General features: G+C 50.1%; 1 protein-coding gene across 1 annotated transcript in view; it reads right to left on the bottom strand.

The window, feature by feature from the left end:
* Positions 1 to 110: 110 nt before the first annotated feature.
* Positions 111 to 19,358, bottom strand: part of LOC123369179 (natural cytotoxicity triggering receptor 3 ligand 1-like) — a 32,326-nt gene continuing 13,078 nt past the window's right edge. The window contains exons 3-7 of the mRNA XM_045014539.1: positions 3,402 to 3,701; positions 2,825 to 2,929; positions 1,080 to 1,339; positions 781 to 922; positions 111 to 124 (exon numbers count right to left, since the gene is read on the bottom strand). Coding sequence (XP_044870474.1) covers positions 111 to 124; positions 781 to 922; positions 1,080 to 1,339; positions 2,825 to 2,929; positions 3,402 to 3,701 — 821 coding nt within the window. The remainder of the gene's footprint in view (positions 125 to 780; positions 923 to 1,079; positions 1,340 to 2,824; positions 2,930 to 3,401; positions 3,702 to 19,358) is intronic.

The raw sequence follows: 19,358 nt of genomic DNA, 5'->3' as shown, positions 1-19,358 counted from the left end.
GGGAGCTTAGACCTCTGCTTGTTCCCCTCAAACCTCCATCCCCTCCCATCCGAGCCCCCATCACCGAGGGGAGACTGGGGACGGACTCCAGCCCAGCAACCTCCCACCCTTCACCCTGGCTCAGCTGGGCAGGGGGGGCAGGTAGAGACCTGAAATCAGAGCGACCCCCCCCCCAGCCCGGCTCCCCCAGCCCTCACCGGCGACGTTCTCAGCGAGCAGAGAGCAGCCCCAGACCCCCCAGCCCCCGGAGACCGAACGCCTCTCGCCCGGCGTCTCCTGACGCCCTGCAGGCCCAGCAACCCTGCAGGCAGGACGGGATCCCCCCCGGAGGGGGAACTCAGCCCTGGAGACCATAGGCGCCAACTGTCTCCGGCGCCAGTGGGTGCCCGTGCCCCTCCACCCCTTTCCCCGCCCCTGGCCCACCCCCATTCCAACCCCAGCCCCAAAGTCCCTGCCCTAACTCCGCCCCTCCCTGCCCCTATTGGATCCCTTCCCCAAATCCCCGCCCCGGCCCCGCCTCTTCCCCCAGTGCGCCGCGTTCCCCATCTCCCCCCCTGCAAATCAGCTGTTTCGGGGTGCCAGCGCTGGGAGGGAGGTGGGAGAAGCAGGACGCGGTGGCGTGCTCCCGGCCGAGGCAGAAGCAGAGGTGAACTGGAGCAGGGGGGCAGGGCGAGGCCACGGGGAGCTGCCATTGGGTGCTGAGCACCCACCAATTTTTTTCTGTGGGTGCTCCAGCCCCGGAGCACCCACAGAGTCAGCGCCTATGCTGGGGACACTCACCCCACAGCCGGATCTCCCCAGACTCTCGCTGCTCTCGGATCCCTCTGGACTTGTGGTGGAAGCTGCACCTGACCCGCACCCCGTCGTCCTGCACCCTGGGGGTGAAGCTCAGGGAGGCCGCGAGGCAGGTCCCTGATCTGTCCTGTAAAAAAACAATGAGGAGTCCAGTGGCACCTTAAAGACTAACAGATTGATTTGGGCATAAGCTTTCATGGTAAAACCCCACTTCTTCAGATGCACGGAGTGAAAATTACAGCTACGGGGCTAGATGTACCTGCACATGAAGAGAAGGGAGTTACCTTACAAGGGGATCTCTCCTGTGTCGCTCTCCAGCGCTGGGGCTGGGGGTGTAACAGCGGCTGGTGCTCAGGCCGCTCCCCAGCCTCGCTGAGCCCGTCAGTCCCGATCACCGTCCTGTCCTGTCCATGTATCCGCTCCCATGTCACAGCCGTGTCCTTCGGGAACGTCCCCTCCATGGAGCAGCTCAGAGTCACCTCTTGTCCCAGGAGACACCGCGCCGGCCCCAGCACCTCGGAGACGGAGTAGGGGGCTCCCCTGCCTGGGGTCAGAGCGACACGCGGAGTCAGTGGGGGGTGGGGGGTCTGGGAGATGCATCCGGCTGGAGCTTGGGGCCTGGGATGATTTAGTTGTGGATTGGTCCTGCTTTGAGCAGGGGGTTGGACTAGGTGACCTCCTGAGGTCCCTTCCAGCCCTGAGATTCTAGGATTCTAGCAGAGGAGGGGCTGGAGGGGGGTCATTCTGGAGCTGGCTGGGGATGAGGAGTGAGGGCAGACGTGGGGGTCTGGCTCACTGCCCCCCAGAATGGACCCGGCCGAGGGGTCCGGCTCGCGGTACCTACAAGCTCTGTGTTAGACCCTGTTCCTGTCATCGAATAAACCTCTGTGTCCCCGGCTGGCTGAGAGTCACGTCTGACTGCGCAGTGGGGGGGCAGGACCCTGTGGCCCCCCCCAGGACCCCGCTGGGTGGACTCGCTGGGGGAAGCGCACGGAGGGGCAGAGGATGCTGAATGCTCCAAGGTCAGACCCAGGAGGTGAAGCCGTGGAGCTTCTTGCCCTGCAGACAGGCTGCTCCGAGGGAGAGGAGGCTCCCCAGAGTCCTGCCTGGCTTGGTGGGGAGCAGTTCCAGAGCAGCGCCCGGGGACCCCGTGACACCCCCCCACACACACAGATTTCTGATTGGGCTGCCGAGGGAAGGAAGGAGGAGGGAAGGAGACGGGCTCCCTTCTCCCACTGCACCTGCCCCCTGGCATGCTGGGCCCTGGCAGGGAGCAGACGGGGTGGCCCCACCTGTCCGGTTGGGGTCTCTCTTTGGCAGCCGCTGCGCAGCCCGTCAGAGACCCAGAGCAGCCGGCGTGAGAACCGGCTCCCTCCGGCCCCCAGCTGCCAGGGAGCGCGGCCAAGCGAGCTGGGGGGAGACACGGCAGGAGAAGGACAGAGACACCCCCCCCCCCGGGCAGGAAACTCTGGTGTGGGGAGCACAGGAGCTCCCACACTGGGCGCAGGGCAGGGGGTCACTGAGCTGGAGGAGGGGCACTGCCGATCCCCACCCCACACTGCGGTGTCAGACACCTCTGGGGAGACACTGGGGCTGTGAATCCCCCAGGGCCAGGGCTGGCCCCAGACAGGCCCAGAGGCACCTGCTCCCCCCCCCCCCCCGTGGCACCAGCCCCCCAGGAGCCGGGGGGGGGATTGGCTGCCCTGGCACAGGGAGGTGGGGCTGGACCACGTAGGGCGGTCACATGTCCCCCCTTTACACTGTGCCCCCAGAATCAGGAGGGGCAAGTCGTCTGCAGCTGGGGGCTCAGTCTGTAGAGACACACCCAGCCCCACAGCCCCTGGGGTGTCCCTGTCCTCTTCCCCCCTCCCACCCCGGACTCCCTGCTCCCTCTGGGGCCACGCAGCCCCTCCACCCCACAGCCCCTGGGTTGTCCCTGTCCCCTCAGCCCCCCCCGGACTCCCTGCTCCCTCTGGGGCCACGCAGCGCCCCACCCCCGCCACTGGCCAATGGCGCCGTCCCCCGTTACCTTCCCGCCTCTTCCTCCAGCAGTAAATGGCTATTGCGGCCGCAGCTCCCCCTGCGACCAGGATCCCCAGGGTCGCCCCGATCGCGGCGCTGGTGTGATCCGCTCCTGCTCCGGGACGGGAAAGGGAGGGAAAGTCAGACCCGGCTCATGGCAGCTCCCCGTGGGGTGCGGTGCCCTCCCCGCGCTGCCCCACCCGCCAGGGGGTGCAGGATGGAGGCGCAGGGCTGCCTGGGCTCACTGGGCCTGGCCCTTATGGTGTATTTTGTCAGGCAGAATCGCAGCCTTGTTCTGTCCCAGCCTGGGGCCTGTGGGGGGGGGAGGAGCTGGGGGTCAGGGGTGCCGGCTGCCCTGGCATTTCTGTTATAAAGCCACAGTCAGACCTGAGCCCTCCTCCGGCCTCCCGCTGCCCCCCACTACTGTACTGGGCCCCTTCAGCCCTGGGGGTGCCAGCATCCCACCCCCCACCCCCAATATTCTCCCATGTACCAGCATGGGTCTCTGCCGGGGTCCCATGTCAGACGCAGCTGAGTGCCCCTGTCAGCACATAACATCCAGCCGGGAGCCCAACACCCCTCACCTGTGACAGCCAGGGGGAACTCCTCCCGCAGGGGCTGGGCCAGAGCCGCGTGGCTGACGTGGCAGGAGAAGATGATGCCGGAGTCGCTCAGGGTGGGGGTGAAGGTGTAGGTCAGGGTGAGGTTAAAGGTCCCGTCCGGGTTCCTCTGGGGGGCAGAGCGGGTGGCGTCGGTCAGAACCTGCCCGTCTCTCAGCCACGTGACGGTGACGTCCCCAGGGTAGAATCCCCACACGTGGCAGGGGAAGGAGGTCGCTGCATTTAACACCCCTGCTTTCCGGGGGACGGAGAGTCTGGGAGCAGCTGGAATGAGAGAGACAGTCCTGGGGCCGTGTTCAGATATACAATTTTGGGTTACCCCCATGAGCCAATCTGAGTGTAAGTTACACAAATATCCCCAATTCAGTGTTGTGGGGCATGGAACACCCCGGGTCACCTGTGAGGTTTTCCCCAGTAGGATGTAGGAAGGCACGTCAGACATGGCGATTGAGATGCGTGGTACAGAAGGTGTCAGGGCCAGGCAGGTCAGGAGGTGGCTGGGTTACGATTTCCCCTGCTCACATCTATTAGGAGCACGAAGAGAGTGGCCAGCAGAACCCTTCACTCAGCTGTGTGAGTGCACCTCATGTACCTGCTGATACTAATCACTCCCACCACCAGCCTGGCACGCCTGGCGGAGCTAGAGAGTGTCTGTTAGAAAGACGTCCAGTCGGGAGTTAGAGACTCGGGAGAGCCCAGCACTTCCCTCGGTGAGTTGTTCCAGCCATTGATTCTCCTCCCTGGGAAAGACGTGCACATGGTCTCTAGGCTGAATGTGTCTTGCTTCATAGACAGCTACAGCGGCACAGGAGCCAGCAAACAGAGCTGTAAACGGGAGTTTCAGTGGGAGTTTGTAGGGAAGACTTGGAGACCTAGGCAGAGGAACTGACAGGCTAGTGAAGGGAGTGGGTGGTGGTCTGACGGTGTTCTGGTATCTGTTGGGGGTTTGGTTTGGTTTGTGTTTCCTGCACTAACAGGATTTAGGTGGGAAGGCTATGACCGATACAGAGGCAGCAGTGAAAGACACAATGAGGATGACTGGATGTGGAAGCTGAGGTATGTACATGATCCTGGAGGGGGTACCTGAAAAGAGTTTCATCTGCATGAATGCTGCCTGCTAGAGCTGATGGAAGAAAAGATCCGAGGAGTGGAGATGCAGATGGAAACTCTGGTTGCGTTTAGAAGGGGGTCGGAGCAGATGACAGAGCAAAGACATGAGGAGGCTGAAGGGATAAGCTCAGAACTGCAGATGGCAGCAGGACCAAAGAATTCTGAGGGGAGACTGCTGGGTGAGGAAAGTGGACGGTGGAAGCCATGTAACTAAGAGAACCAGGCAGAGGAAAAGACGGGCCAGTGAAGGAGCAGTAGAGCTCAGGGACAGGTTTGCAGAGTTGGAAAATGAAGAAGAGGCACAGCAGGTGGTCGCTGAAGTTGAGAGGGCAAGGAAAAAGAGAAGAGCAGCTAGCCCTACAGGAAGAGGGGACGAGTCAATGGAGACAACACCAAATATGAGCCCCAGGAGGATACGGGAAGGGTTGCGGAGGATTGCAAGGGTGAATAGGAACCGAGAGGACTTGCAGCCAGTGGGAGCAGGGGATAGACCGGAGAATCACACTGTCACCAGGAAAAGGCAGGTCTACGTGATTGGGGACTCCTTACTGAGAAGGATAGACAGGCCTGTAACTAGAGCTGATCCGGAGAACAGAAGGGTGTGCTGTCTGCCGGGCGCTAAGATACGGGATGTGGACCTGAGGCTGAAAAGGATCCTAATGGGAGCGGGAAAGAATCCGCTGATTGTCCTTCATGTGGGAATGAATGATATGGCTAGATTCTCGCTGGAACGTATCAAGGGAGACTATGCCAGGCAGGGGAAGTCGCTTAAGGAAATCGAGGCTCAGGTGATCTTCAGTGGGATTCTGCCTGTTCCTAGAGAAGGGCAACAAAGGTGTGACAAGATTATGGCAATCAACAGATGGCTCAGGCTGTATAGCAGTGGTGCTATAGGGAGGACTTTGGGATGTATGGCCATAGAGAAGCATTCATGGACAGAGGACTGTTCTCTTGGGATGGACTTCACCTGAGTAGGGAGGGAAATAGACTTCTAGGATGGAGGTTGGCACAACTGATTAAGAGAGCTTTAAACTAGGAATTTGGGGCTTGGGGGAGATGGTTGGGAAAAACAACTGAGGAGAGTTGGCAGTTTTTCAAAGGGACGCTATTAAGGGCCCAAAATCAAACTATTCCGCTGGGTAGGAAAGATAGAAAATGTGGCAAAAGACCAGCTTGGCTTAACCACGAGATCTTGCATGATCTAAAAAATAAAAAGGAGTCATATAAAAAATGGAAACTAGGTCAGGTTACAAAGGATGAATATAGGCAAACAACACAGGAATGCAGGGGCAAGATTAGAAAGGCAAAGGCACAAAATGAGCTCAAACTAGCTACGGGAATAAAGGGAAACAAGAAGACTTTTTATCAATACATTAGAGGCAAGAGGAAGACCAAGGACAGGGTAGGCCCACTGCTCAGTGAGGAGGGAGAAACAGTAACAGGAAACTTGGAAATGGCAGAGATGCTTAATGACTTCTTTGTTTTGGTCTTCACTGAGAAGTCTGAAGGAATGCCTAACAGAGTGAATCCTAATGGGAAGGGGGCAGGTTTAGAAGATAAAATAAAAAAAGAACAAGTTAAAAATCACTTAGAAAAGTTAGATGCCTGCAAGTCACCAGGGCCTGATGAAATGCATCCTAGGATACTCAAGGAGCTAATAGAGGAGGTATCTGAGCCTCTAGCTATTATCTTTGGAAAATCATGGGAGACAGGAGAGATTCCAGCAGACTGGAAAAGGGCAAATCTAGTGCCCATCTGTAAAAAGGGAAATAAAAACAGCCCAGGAAACTACAGACCAGTTAGTTTAACTTCTGTGCCAGGGAAGATAATGGAGCAAGTAATTAAGGAAATCATCTGCAAACACTTGGAAGGTGGTACGGTAACAGGGAATAGCCAGCATGGACTTGTAAAGCACAAATCGTGTCAAACCAATCTGAGAGCTTTCTTTGATAGGATAACGAGCCTTGCGGATAAGGGAGAAGTGGTGGATGTGGTATACCTAGACATTAGTAAGGCATTTGATACAGTCTCACATGTTATTCTTATTGATAAACTAGGCAAATACAATTTAGATGGGGCTACTATAAGGTGGGTGCATAACTGGCTGGATAACCGTACTCAGAGAGTAGTTATTAATGGTTCCCAGTCCTGCTGGAAAGGTATAACAAGTGGGGTTCCGCAGGGGTCTGTTTTGGGACCGGCTCTGTTCAATATCTTCATCAACGACTTAGATATTGGCATAGAAAGGACGCTTATTAAGTTTGCAGATGATACCAAACTGGGAGGGATTGCAACTGCTTTGGAGGACAGGGTCATAATTCAAAATGATCTGGACAAATTGGAGAAATGGTCTGAGGTAAACAGGATGAAGTTTAACAAAGACAAATGCAAAGTGCTGCACTTAGGAAGGAACAATCAGTTTCACACATACAGAATGGGAAGAGACTGTCTAGGAAGGAGTACGGCAGAAAGGGATCTAGGGGTTATAGTGGACCATAAGCTAAGAACATAAGAACATAAGAACATAAGAGAGGCCGTACCGGGTCAGACCAAAGGTCCATCTAGCCCTGTATCTGTCTACTGACAGTGGCCAATGCCAGGTGCCCCAGAGGGAGTGAATCTAACAGGCAATGATCAAGTGATCTCTCTCCTGCCATCCATCTCCATCCTCTGATGAACAGAGGCTAGGGACACCATTCTTACCCAGCCTGGCTAATAGCCATTTATGGACTTAGCCACCATGAATTTATCCAGTCCCCTTTTAAACATTGTTATAGTCCTAGCCTTCACAACCTCCTCAGGTAAGGAGTTCCACAAGTTGACTGTGCGCTGCGTGAAGAAGAACTTCCTTTGATTTGTTTTAAACCTGCTGCCTATTAATTTCATTTGGTGACCCCTAGTTCTTGTATTATGGGAATAAGTAAATAACTTTTCCTTATCCACTTTCTCAACATCACTCATGATTTTATATACCTCTATCATGTCCCCCCTTAGTCTTCTCTTTTCCAAGCTGAAGAGTCCTAGCCTCTTTAATCTTTCCTCGTATGGGACCCTCTCTAAACCCCTAATCATTTTAGTTGCCCTTTTCTGAACCTTTTCTAGTGCTAGAATATCTTTTTTGAGGTGAGGAGACCACATCTGTACACAGTATTCAAGATGTGGGCGTACCATGGATTTATATAAGGGCAATAATATATTCTCAGTCTTATTCTCTATCCCCTTTTTAATGATTCCTAACATCCTGTTTGCTTTTTTGACCGCCTCTGCACACTGCGTGAACATCTTCAGAGAACTATCCACGATGACGCCAAGATCTTTTTCCTGACTCGTTGTAGCTAAATTAGCCCCCATCATGTTGTATGTATAGTTGGGGTTATTTTTTCCAATGTGCATTACTTTACATTTATCCACATTAAATTTCATTTGCCATTTTGTTGCCCAATCACTTAGCTTTGTGAGATCTTTTTGAAGTTCTTCACAATCTGCTTTGGTCTTAACTATCTTGAGAAGTTTAGTATCATCTGCACACTTGGCCACTTCACTGTTTACCCCTTTCTCCAGATCATTTATGAATAAATTGAATAGGATTGGTCCGAGGACTGACCCTTGGGGAACACCACTAGTTACCCCTCTCCATTCTGAGAATTTACCATTAATTCCTACCCTTTGTAAAAATGAGTCAACAGTGTGATGCTGTTGCAAAAAAAGCAAACATGATTCTGGGATGCATTAACAGGTGTGTTGTGAGCAAGACACGAGGAGTCATTCTTCCGCTCTACTCTGCGCTGGTTAGGCCTCAGCTGGAGTATTGTGTCCAGTTCTGGGCACCGCATTTCAAGAAAGATGTGGAGAAATTGGAGAGGGTCCAGAGAAGAGCAACAAGAATGATTAAAGGTCTTGAGAACATGACCTAGGAAGGAGGCTGAAAGAATTGGGTTTGTTTAGTTTGGAAAAGAGAAGACTGAGAGGGGACATGATAGCAGTTTTCAGGTATCTAAAAGGGTGTCATCAGGAGGAGGGAGAAAACTTGTTCACCTTAGAGGCTAAGGATAGAACAAGAAGCAATGGGCTTAAACCGCAGCAAGGGTGGTTTAGGTTGGACATTAGGAAAAAGTTCCTAACTGTCAGGGTGGTTAAACACTGGAATAAATTGCCTAGGGAGGGTGTGGAATCTCCATCTCTGGAGATATTTAAGAATAGGTTAGATAAATGCAGCAAAGAGTCTTGTGGCACCTTATAGACTAACAGACGTTTGGGAGCATGAGCTTTCGTGGGTGAATCCCCACTTCGTCGGATGCATGTTAGATAAATGTCTAGCCGGGATGGTCTAGACAGTATTTGGTCCTGCCATGAGGGCAGGAGACTGGACTCAATGACCTCTCGAGGTCCCTTCCAGTCCTAGAGTCTATGAATCTATGTCCAGGTAATCTCCACGCCGGAATTTAACATTGAGAGGAAAGAAAACAAAGTAAGAGAGGATACAGCCATGAGCAGAAGAATGGACATAAGGAGGAAGGGTAGTGTAGATACCAGTCTAATGGGTGATACTGGTGGTAGAATGTCTGTGCCTAACCGGGTAAAGAATGTCAGTGAAGCCAAACGGCAAAAATTAAGCTGTCTGTACACTAATGCGAGGAGCCTAGGTAACAAAATGGAGGAACTAGAGCTACTGGTGCAGGAAGTGAAACCGGATATTATAGGGATAACAGAAACATGGTGGAATAGTAGTCATGACTGGAGTACAGGTATTGAAGGGTATGTGCTGTTTAGGAAAGACAGAAATAAAGGCAGAGGTGGTGGAGTAGCACTGTATGTCAGTGATGAGGTTAACTGTAAAGAAATAAGAAGGGATGGAATGGGTAAGACAGAGTCTGTCTGGGCAAAAATCACATTTGGAAAGAAAGCTACTAGAGCCTCCCCTGAGATAGTGCTTGGGATGTGCTACAGACCGCCGGGATCTGATTTGGATATGGATAGAGACCTCTTTAATGTTTTTAATGAAGTAAACACTAATGGGAATTGTGTGATCATGGGAGACTTTAACTTCCCAGATATAGACTGGAGGACAAGTGCTAGTAATAATAATAGGGCTCAGATTTTTCTGGATGCGATAGCTGATGGATTTCTTCACCAAGTAGTTGAAGAACCAACAAGAGGGGATGCCATTTTAGATTTGGTTTTGGTGAGTAGTGAGGACCTCATAGAAGAAATGGTTGTAGGGGACAACCTTGGTTCGAGTGATCATGAGCTAATTCAGTTCAAACTAGATGGAAGGATAAACAAAAATAGATCTGGGACTAGGGTGTTTGATTTCAAAAGGGCTAACTTTAAAGAATTAAGGAAATTAGTTAGGGAAGTGGATTGGACTGAAGAACTTGTGGATCTAAAGGCAGAGGAGGCCTGGAATTACTTCAAGTCAAAGTTGCAGAAACTATCAGAAGCCTGCATCCCAAGAAAGGGGGAAAAAATCATAGGCAGGAGTTGTAGACCAAGCTGGATGAGCAAGCATCTCAGGCCTGGTCTACACTAAGGGGGGAGGTCGAACTAAGGTACGCAAGTTCAGCTACGTGAATAGCGTAGCTGAACTCAAACTACCTTAGTTCGAACAACTCACCCGTCCAGACGCCGCGGGATTGAAGTCCGCGGCTCCAAGGTCGACTCCGCCACCGCCGTTTGCGGTGGTGGAGTTCCGGAGTCGACCGGAGCGCATGGGGAGTTCGAACTATCGCGTCTTGATTAGATGCGATAGTTCGAACTCCGAGAAGTCAAACTCTCCACGTCGACCTGCGCGGTAAGTATAGACCTACCCTCAAAGAGGTGATTAAGAAAAAGCAGAAAGCCTACAAGGAGTGGAAGATGGGAGGGATCAGCAAGGAAAGCTACATTCTTATTGAGGTCAGAACATGTAGGGATGAAGTGAGAAAGGCCAAAAGCCATGTAGAGTTGGACCTTGCAAAGGGAATTAGAACCAATAGTAAAAGGTTCTATAGCCATATAAATAAGAAGAAAACAAAGAAAGAAGAAGTGGGACCGCTAAACACTGAGGATGGAATAGAGGTTAAGGGTAATCTAGGCATGGCCCAATATCTAAACAAATACTTGGCCTCAGTCTTTAATAAGGCTAATGAGGAGCTTAGAGATAATGGCAGGATGACAAATGGGAATGAGGATATGGAGGTAGATATTACCACATCCGAGGTAGAAGCCAAACTCGAACAGTTTAATGGGACAAAATCGGAGGGCCCAGATAATCTTCATCCAAGAATATTAAAGGAACTGGCACATGAAATTGCAAGCCCATTAGCAAGAATTTTTAATGAATCAGTAAACTCAGGAGTTGTACCGTACGACTGGAGAATTGCTAACATAGTTCCTATTTTTAAGAAAGGGAATAAAAGTGATCCAGGTAACTATAGGCCTGTTAGTCTGACATCTGTGGTATGTAAGGTCTTGGAAAAATTTTTGAAGGAGAAAGTAGTTAAGGACATTGAGGTCAATGGTAATTGGGACAAAATACAACATGGATTTACAAAAGGTAGATCGTGCCAAACCGACCTGATCTCCTTCTTTGAGAAGGTAACAGATTTTTTAGACAAAGGAAACACAGTGGATCTAATTCAGGGGTCGGCAACCAATGGCACATGTGGCAAAGGTGGCACGCAAGCCAATTTTTGATGGCACGCGCTGCTCTGGGGTTCCAGCTGCTGCCCCGTTGCCATCCAGGGTCCTGGCCACCGGCCCCCCTCAGCCCGCTACCGGCCTGGGGTTCTGCTCACCGAGGCCAGCAGGAGGCTGAGCGGGGCCGGTGGCTGGACCCCAACTGTCAAGGGGCCGGCAGCCGGAACCCCGGACAGGCAGCTGGCTGAGTGCTACTGGCACCCCAGACTGGCAGCGGGCTGAGCAGGACCAGCGGCTGGACACCGGACCGGCAGTGGGCTGAGCTGGGTTGGTGGTTGGAACCCCAGACAACGATCCCAGGGAAGGGTCACACTAAATTGATAAGATCTGCATTTTAATTTTATTTTAAATGAAGCTGGTTAAATATTTTTAACTTATTGACTTTAAACACAACAATAGTTTATTCATATAATATAGACAGAGCGAGAGAGAGACCTTGTACAAATGTTAAGGCACGGGAAACCTTAAATTACAGTGAATTTGGCACACCACTTCTGAAACGTTGCCAACCCCGATCTAATTTACCTCGATTTCAGTAAGGCATTTGATACAGTTCCACATGGGGAATTGTTAGTTAAATTGGAAAAGATGGGGATCAATATGAAAATTGAAAGGTGGAGAGACTATTAGTTACATTGGAGAAGAGGGGGATTAATAAGAGAACTGGAAGGTGGATAAGGAACTGGTTGAAGGGGAGACTACAACGGGTCGTACTGAAAGGTGAACTGTCAGGCTGGAGGGAGGTTACTAGTGGAGTTCCTCAGGGATCGGTTTTGGGACCAATCTTATTTAATCTTTTTATTACTGACCTTGACACAAAAAGTGGGAATGTGCTAATAAAGTTTGTGGATGACACAAAGCTGGGAGGTATTGCTAACACAGAGAAGGACCGGGATATCATACAGGAAGATCTGGATGATCTTGTAAACTGGAGTAATAGTAATAGGATGAAATTGAATAGTGAAAAGTGCAAGGTCATGCATTTAGGGATTAACAACAAGAATTTTGGTTATAAATTGGGGACACATCAGTTGGAAGTAACAGAGGAGGAGAAGGACCTCGGAGTATTGGTTGATCACAGGATGACTATGAGCCGCCAATGTGATATGGGCATTAAAAAAGCTAATGTGGTCTTGGGATGCATCAGGTGAGGTATTTCCAGCAAAGATAAGGAGGTGTTAGTACCATTATACAAGGCACTGGTGAGACCTCATCTGGAATACTGTGTGCAGTTCTGGTCTCCCATGTTTAAGAAGGATGAATTCAAACTGGAACAGGTTCAGAGACGGGCTACTAGGATGATCCGAGGAATGGAAAACCTGTCTTATGAAAGGAGACTCGAAGAGCTTGGCTTGTTTAGCCTCACCAAAAGAAGGTTGAGGGGGGATATGATTGCTCTTTATAAATATATCAGAGGGATAAATATTAGGGAGGGAGAGGAATTATTTAAGCTTAGTACCAATGTGGATGCAAGAACAAATGGATATAAACTGGACACTAGGAAGTTTAGACTTGAAATTAGATGAAGGTTTCTAACCATTAGAGGAGTAAGTTCTGGAACAGTCTTCCAAGGGGAGCAGTGGGGGCAAAAGACATATTTGGCTTTAAGACTAAGCTTGATAAGTTTATGGAGGGGATGGTATGATGGGATAGCCTAATTTTGGCAATTAATTTGGCAATTGATCCAACCATGTTACTGCAGAGAATTCTTTCCTGGGTGCTGGCTGGTGATTCTTGCCCACATGCTCAGGGTTTAGCCGATCGCCATATTTGGTGTCGGGAAGGAATTTTCCTCCAGGGCAGATTGGCAGAGGCCCTGGAGGTTTTTCGCCTTCCTCTGCAGCATGGGGCACGGGTCAGTTGATGGAGGATTCTCTGCAGCTTGAGGTCTTCAAACCACAATTTGAGGACTTCAATAACTCAGACATAGGTTAGGGGTTTGTTACAGGAGTGGGTGGGTGAGATTCTGTGGCCTGCATTGTGCAGGAGGTCAGACTAGATGATCATAATGGTCCCTTCTGACCTTAAAGTCTGTGAGTTTATGAGTCTATAACTTCCAGCCACTAGATCTTGTTCTGCCTTTGCCTGCTGGACTAAACAGCCATCTGCTCTCAGACATCAGGTCTCCAGGCAGGTTCATGTGATCACGTCCCCTCTGACCCGGCTCCCGGTCACACCGGTCGGCTGTGCACACAGGATACGGCCAGTGGTCAGTGCCACCAGGGCTGTCAGTCACGGTGCCCGTGGTGAGACCTCTGTGGTCCTGGCATGCGCAGGAGCGACTCCTGGCCTGAGGAACGCAGGCATCAGAAACTTGCTTATGGTGATAATTCCTGGGACAGGTACCCGTGTAGCTAACACAGCTCCTGAGTGGTTAACCTGTGCACCCCCCGCCAGCTCCGCTCTGTGCTGACTGGCTCCTGTGTTCACACCCGCCGGGTGCTGTCACCAGTTCTGGGGCGCCCTGTGCTGGGCAGGTCACTCCCCACGGCTCTGCTTGCAGAACAGCTCCGGTGCCTGTGGCCTCGCACCCTGGCTGAAGCGTTTGTTACACACGCCCCTCAGTTCCCAGCCGTCAGGGCCCGGACAGATCCGGTGGGTGTGGAGGGTCCTGCTGACGGTTCTGCCCCCTCCTTTTGAGTCCCTGCTGAGGGCTGTTTGCCTTCTCTGGAGCGTCTTTTGTGCCCACTTGACCTCCCCAAGGATTTGGCCGAGAATCCATCCCCCAGCGTGTCCTGGTGGGACCCTGGTTCCTTTGCCACAGCTCAGATTTCCATGACGTTCTTCTCACCTGCTGCACTGAGCACCTGACAACAACTGGACACGTCTCTGCGCTTTGAGTTTCAACTTGTTCTCTCTCCTCTGGTGTCACACCCAGGTCTGCTTCTGGCTCTGTGGAGTGTCTCCTCTCCTCCCTGTGGTCACAATCTGCCGATTCTCCTCTTGGTTTTCCACCCTCCCCGCACCCTTGGAACCGATTCCTGTGTGTGGTGCGACGTGCAGCGATGCAGCCCGGCTGCCCAAGGACTCTGGTGGCGTCCGTCAGCACCAGGAATCTTTCCCTGCACTTGGGCCAGCAACCTGCACGTCGTGCACAGGAAGTGTCGGTCGTCAGGCAGGAAACAGACCATGGCACATCCCTCACATGTCACGACAGCTGTTCCAGCGCTGGCCACCACCGGTTACATAGAACTGGAGCCGGAGAAAGAGCTCGTCCCTCCCCCCCGCCTCCTGCAAACTCCCTCCCTGCCCAACGCGGAGTGAGAATTAAATCCCAGACAGAGGCACAGAATTTCCACACCCCGTCCAGGGAAGGAACTAACCAGCTGCCCCAAGTGCAAACCCCTCAGCACATGAACAGCCTTGAACGGAGTCACAGGCGGTCTCCTGGGATACTCTGGTTCTCCCATCGCTGTAGTTAACCCACCTCCCCTAGAGGTGGTCGCTAGGTGGAGAGAAGAATTTGTCTGTCGACCTAGCACTGTCTCCACCGGGCATTATCTCAGCTTAACTCCGTCACTTGGGGGGTGGGTTTGTCACACCCCGGGTGATGGAGCTGGGTCAGTCTAACGTTTTAGTGTAGCCCAGGCCTCAGTTCCTTTAGTTTAGGAGTTTATCCCCCTCCTGCCATGTGCTCTGAGCTGCAAACTCCACTGATGTGGGGACTCCACTCGCCTGACGCATCTTCACGGGGCCGGGAGCAGAACCACAGGAAGCGTCATGAGCCCTTTTGTGGACGGTTTCTCAGTCCAGGTATCAGGAGTTTCCAGCTGCGAGATCCAACCCTGCCCTGGCAGGTATCGGGGGGTCTCCTCTTTCGGGAGGGGGGGTGACAATGTCTGTGTGAAAGCAGCTCTTCCACCAATGTCCCTCTCTGGCGATTCCTACAGCCACAGAGGCTCCCACTGCCCCCGCTCCAGTGTCACATCACAACACGGGACACAGCGCTTCCAAGTGAGATTCATGCAGGCTGTGAGTTCACACCCTGCACACCACCACAATAATCTCTGTACAGCCTGGGGAGGCATAGGTGCCGACGTTGTGGGTGCTCAGGGGCTGGAGCACCCGCAGGGAAAAACCGGTGGGTGCTCTGCACCCCCCGGGAGCCAAGCTCCCCGCCCTCCCACCCCAGCTCACCTCCGCCCCACCTCCTCCCGAGCGCGCCGCGTCCCTGCTTCTCCTCCCAGCTCTTGCCACCATGAAACAGCTGTTTCACGGTGTAACGAGCTGTAAGGGGGGGGAGCATGGAGCACTCGGGGGAGGAGGCGGGGAAGAGTCAGGGCTGGGGCAGGGATTTGGGAAGGGGGTGGAATGGGGGCACAGGGGTGGGAGGGGGCGGGGCAGGGGTGGACTCGGGGCGGGCACAGGGGGGTGCGAGCACCCACCGACTCCAGGAGAAGTTGGCGCCTGTGTGGGGAGGGGTCATTTGAAAACTAAGAACTCACTGGTCAGTAACATCCTGGTGAAACGTGTGTAGCAACATGACATGTCAAGCTCTGGATCCCCCCGAATAACGCTGGCTGCCACGTTCCAGCCCACGTAGCACTGGTTACACAGGCCTGGACAGGCAGGGCTCTAACAAAGGACTGTGAGTTTACCTCCATTTACATGTAAATTGTAAACAGGGGCCTCAGACAGCGCGAGGGGGAAGCCAGAGACAAGGAAAATCTGCAAACAGAGGTGAGAAGAAACAGCGCGCAGCCCACCCCCCCACTCCTCCGACACGGCACCTTCTTCACTGTCTGACTTTAACCAGGGGTGACCCTCAGGAAAGTGCATTTCAAAGGGTGACTGAACTATACACGTGAGGGGCACAAACACCCCAAGCTCTCTTGTCAGAGTATATTCAGGCCTGTCTGCAAAGGCCTAGACTTTAAGACTTTAGGTGTATTCTTATCACTTAGCTAGTTATATGTTGCGTTACACATGCGGGACGGATAAAGCACAACAACCAATATGATTGCAAGCAGAATCGTTTATTATTTACAATGCATCATATTATATAGGCTTCTCCATATTAGCAAACGTCAGACCCACCAACATTACATTGCTGCTGATTGGTTCTTTGTCCGATACACATGCTTTTCACACACATGGCCCTTTGCTTACTGATTTCCCATTTCCCATGCAACTCATCTGATTTATGGACTTGTTTATCACCTTGAAACCGATCCCAGCTAGGCCACCTGGCGTCTGCCTCCCTCTGGCAGTTCCCTACTTTCTCACAACAACTTTATCTCACCCCACTGTCCTTGATGTCCGCTGCCGTAACTTTCCACCAAGGCAGCATAGGGAAGATGCAACCCTACATCTCCCCCTCTTTCCTTAATAAAAACATCCAATAAACCTCTCCAAACTACATTGCAAAAGGCGTACAAAACAGGGCAAGCAAATAAAAAAACAAAAATAACTCCCAACGCAAATTATTCCCATATGGAGAAGAAAAATAACCCAAGTGGGCCAGCCAAAACCATTAAGCTAGTTTTACAAAGAAATATAATCACGCGTAAGCTTATACATATTATCCTGCAATTGCTAAAGCAATGCATACATAAAATGCAAATAATTAAATAAATTTATACAACACATACCTACAAAATTCTTACAACCATATTCTTGCTTTCCAAGACTATTGGTATGCAAATTTTAATAACCATTCTAAAACAAAAGAATTGGCCAATAAAATTTCTCTCTTACTTAAAAAAAAATGCATTAAACTTTAGCATATCACATTTTTCTTCTGATGTATCCAAACACTTTGTATTCTAAATTAAATAAAACCAGTATCTGCATTTCAATTTAACCCTTCAGCTTAATTTCAAATCAGACCATCTCATAAAAATATTAAACACAACAATTCTGGCCACAAGACAAACATCACAAAACAAAACATAAAACACAAAACATAATTTTTACTCTGTTAGTAAATGCATAATATATTAAATGCTGTGCAGCTGGCATTAATTTTCTTTAATTATCTAAAAAACAAAAACAAATCTACCCCTACTGGGCAATCAATCATTACTTAAAATATACAAATACCCTTGTTAATTTTAGGCAAAACAGGGGAACATTAATACAAATACTTTTTGGCTTGCTCTTTACTTTTAACTTCTGGTTTTAAACACTAAAAAAAACATCACCACTTACAGTGCCCTTAAAGCCTAATACAATTTTAATTACATAGCACTGTATACATTCTTTAATTAATTTAACAAAATTGTTCATAGCCAAACAATTGCAAACTAATTTCTTTCGCCTAAATTTATTTACAAACATTTCAAAGACACCAAAAACTTTTCTCTTTAGCATCTTTACAAAATTCAACTGCTGTTTTCTCCAGCAACTACAAAATTAAATTTCACTGTGCCTTAAATCACTCCCTTGTTCTCCAACAACCACTTTTCTCAACTTAAATTACCATTTCAAGTATCCTCCTGAATATTTAAAATTCCCATGCTTGTGCTTAACTACTTTTTCTCTCCACTACATCCTCAAAAGTTTTCAACCTGATTTCCAATCTTTGTGTCTGTTGCCTGCCCGCCTGGGCCCGATCCTTTTTTCCTCTCCAAGTTCTCTGTCTGTTGCCTGCCCGCCTGGGCCCGATCCTTTTTTCCTCTTGCTAAACCGTTGCTTCCATGGGTACCAACTTATTTTACTACCAATTTAGCTAGGAGAATGGGCTTTTTAACTAGCCCCAAACCTTCTGATATTCTTCTGTGAACAATTATCTGTACTTTCCCACCGTGGGGGCTACATACTCATGCATGCAACTTTAATCACAGCATCTATTTTCCGCCTATCTCATTTAATATTGGCTACATCTAGTATCAAACAGCCTTGCATCTGCCAATAGTCAGCACATTGTTATATCCTTGGGGCAGCCGGTGTAGGAAGCAATCACTTGAGGCCAGAGAGCAGGCAGCTAACCAAAACCTCCATTTTATTTACAGAAACAGAGAGCTCACTCAGCTGGTTGAAACCGGCTGAGCTAACCCATAATAATCTAACTCAGTTGCCATAGCAACAAAAACCATGACAACCAAATACACAACATATTCCTCCCCCCCAATAAGAACATCCCCTAAATAAAACACACACTAGACTAGAGAAGGAGGGTAGACTGCCTCCATTCCCGGCTAAACCCTGGGGATTATTTTGCCCCATAACCGTGGGTTAGCCCTAGCTAAAGATCCAGCCGATGAGGAGGCCTTCTGTCTCTAGGTGGATTACGGCGAACTTCTGGTGTTATTGCACCCGAAAGCACTAGGGGCTCAGGGTCCGCAGCACGAACAGGTCAGGATGTAGGGATATTAAAGAAGGTTTATATTAAACATGGTTTATATGAGAAATGATTTATTGTTAATTAATACTTTATAACTTAAGGTTTATGTTAGAAGTAAATTTGTGATTCCCAACATTTAGCTTCTAACCTGCAAGCCACCAGCTGTGTCTGTGTAAAGCCTGCTCAAAGAGATACTTGGTATAAAACTTGTTAAGCTCAAAGAAATACTTTGTATAAAACTTGTTAAACATTAATTATCTCTAAGTAAGCCAAAACAGTAGCTGTTATAGTGTATAGATAGAGACCCCCACCCTCTGTAAGTTTTCATCTCACTTTATCTTTGCTTGTTAAAAGACAGGGAGTCTCACATAAATTGGTAACACCCCAAAAGGTAAAGAGACAGTGAAATAGATGTAATTAAGATAGAGAATGTATGTGAATGCATGCCTAGTTTAAACAATGAATGAATGGTTAGGGAGTTACCAGTCTGAAGAATTCAGTGTTGGCTGAAGAAGGTGTCAAGTGGGATCAACCAGATGACCCCCACCACCTCAAAGGAAGGAAAAACAAGTATCTGACAGAATGGAGCCAGCCACCTGCTGATTGATTTAAACAAGTATCTGACAGAATGGAGCCAGCTACCTGCTGATTGATTTAGCAACAGCAAAATGAAGCAACTCCTATGAACTAACATAGGGAAAAATCCCTATAAAACTGGACTCTAAAGACTGAGGACTTTGAGTCTATGGTTCTGATACCAACCTCCAGGAGCATCAGATGCATCTGACACAGACTCGGCTCCATCCTCATGACCAAGATACCTGGCCAGTAACTTGGCATGAGCAACA

Source organism: Mauremys mutica, chromosome 4 (assembly GCF_020497125.1).
Source record: "Mauremys mutica isolate MM-2020 ecotype Southern chromosome 4, ASM2049712v1, whole genome shotgun sequence".
Lineage (NCBI taxonomy): Eukaryota > Metazoa > Chordata > Testudines > Geoemydidae > Mauremys > Mauremys mutica.
This window is presented reverse-complemented; position numbering and strand designations above follow the sequence as displayed.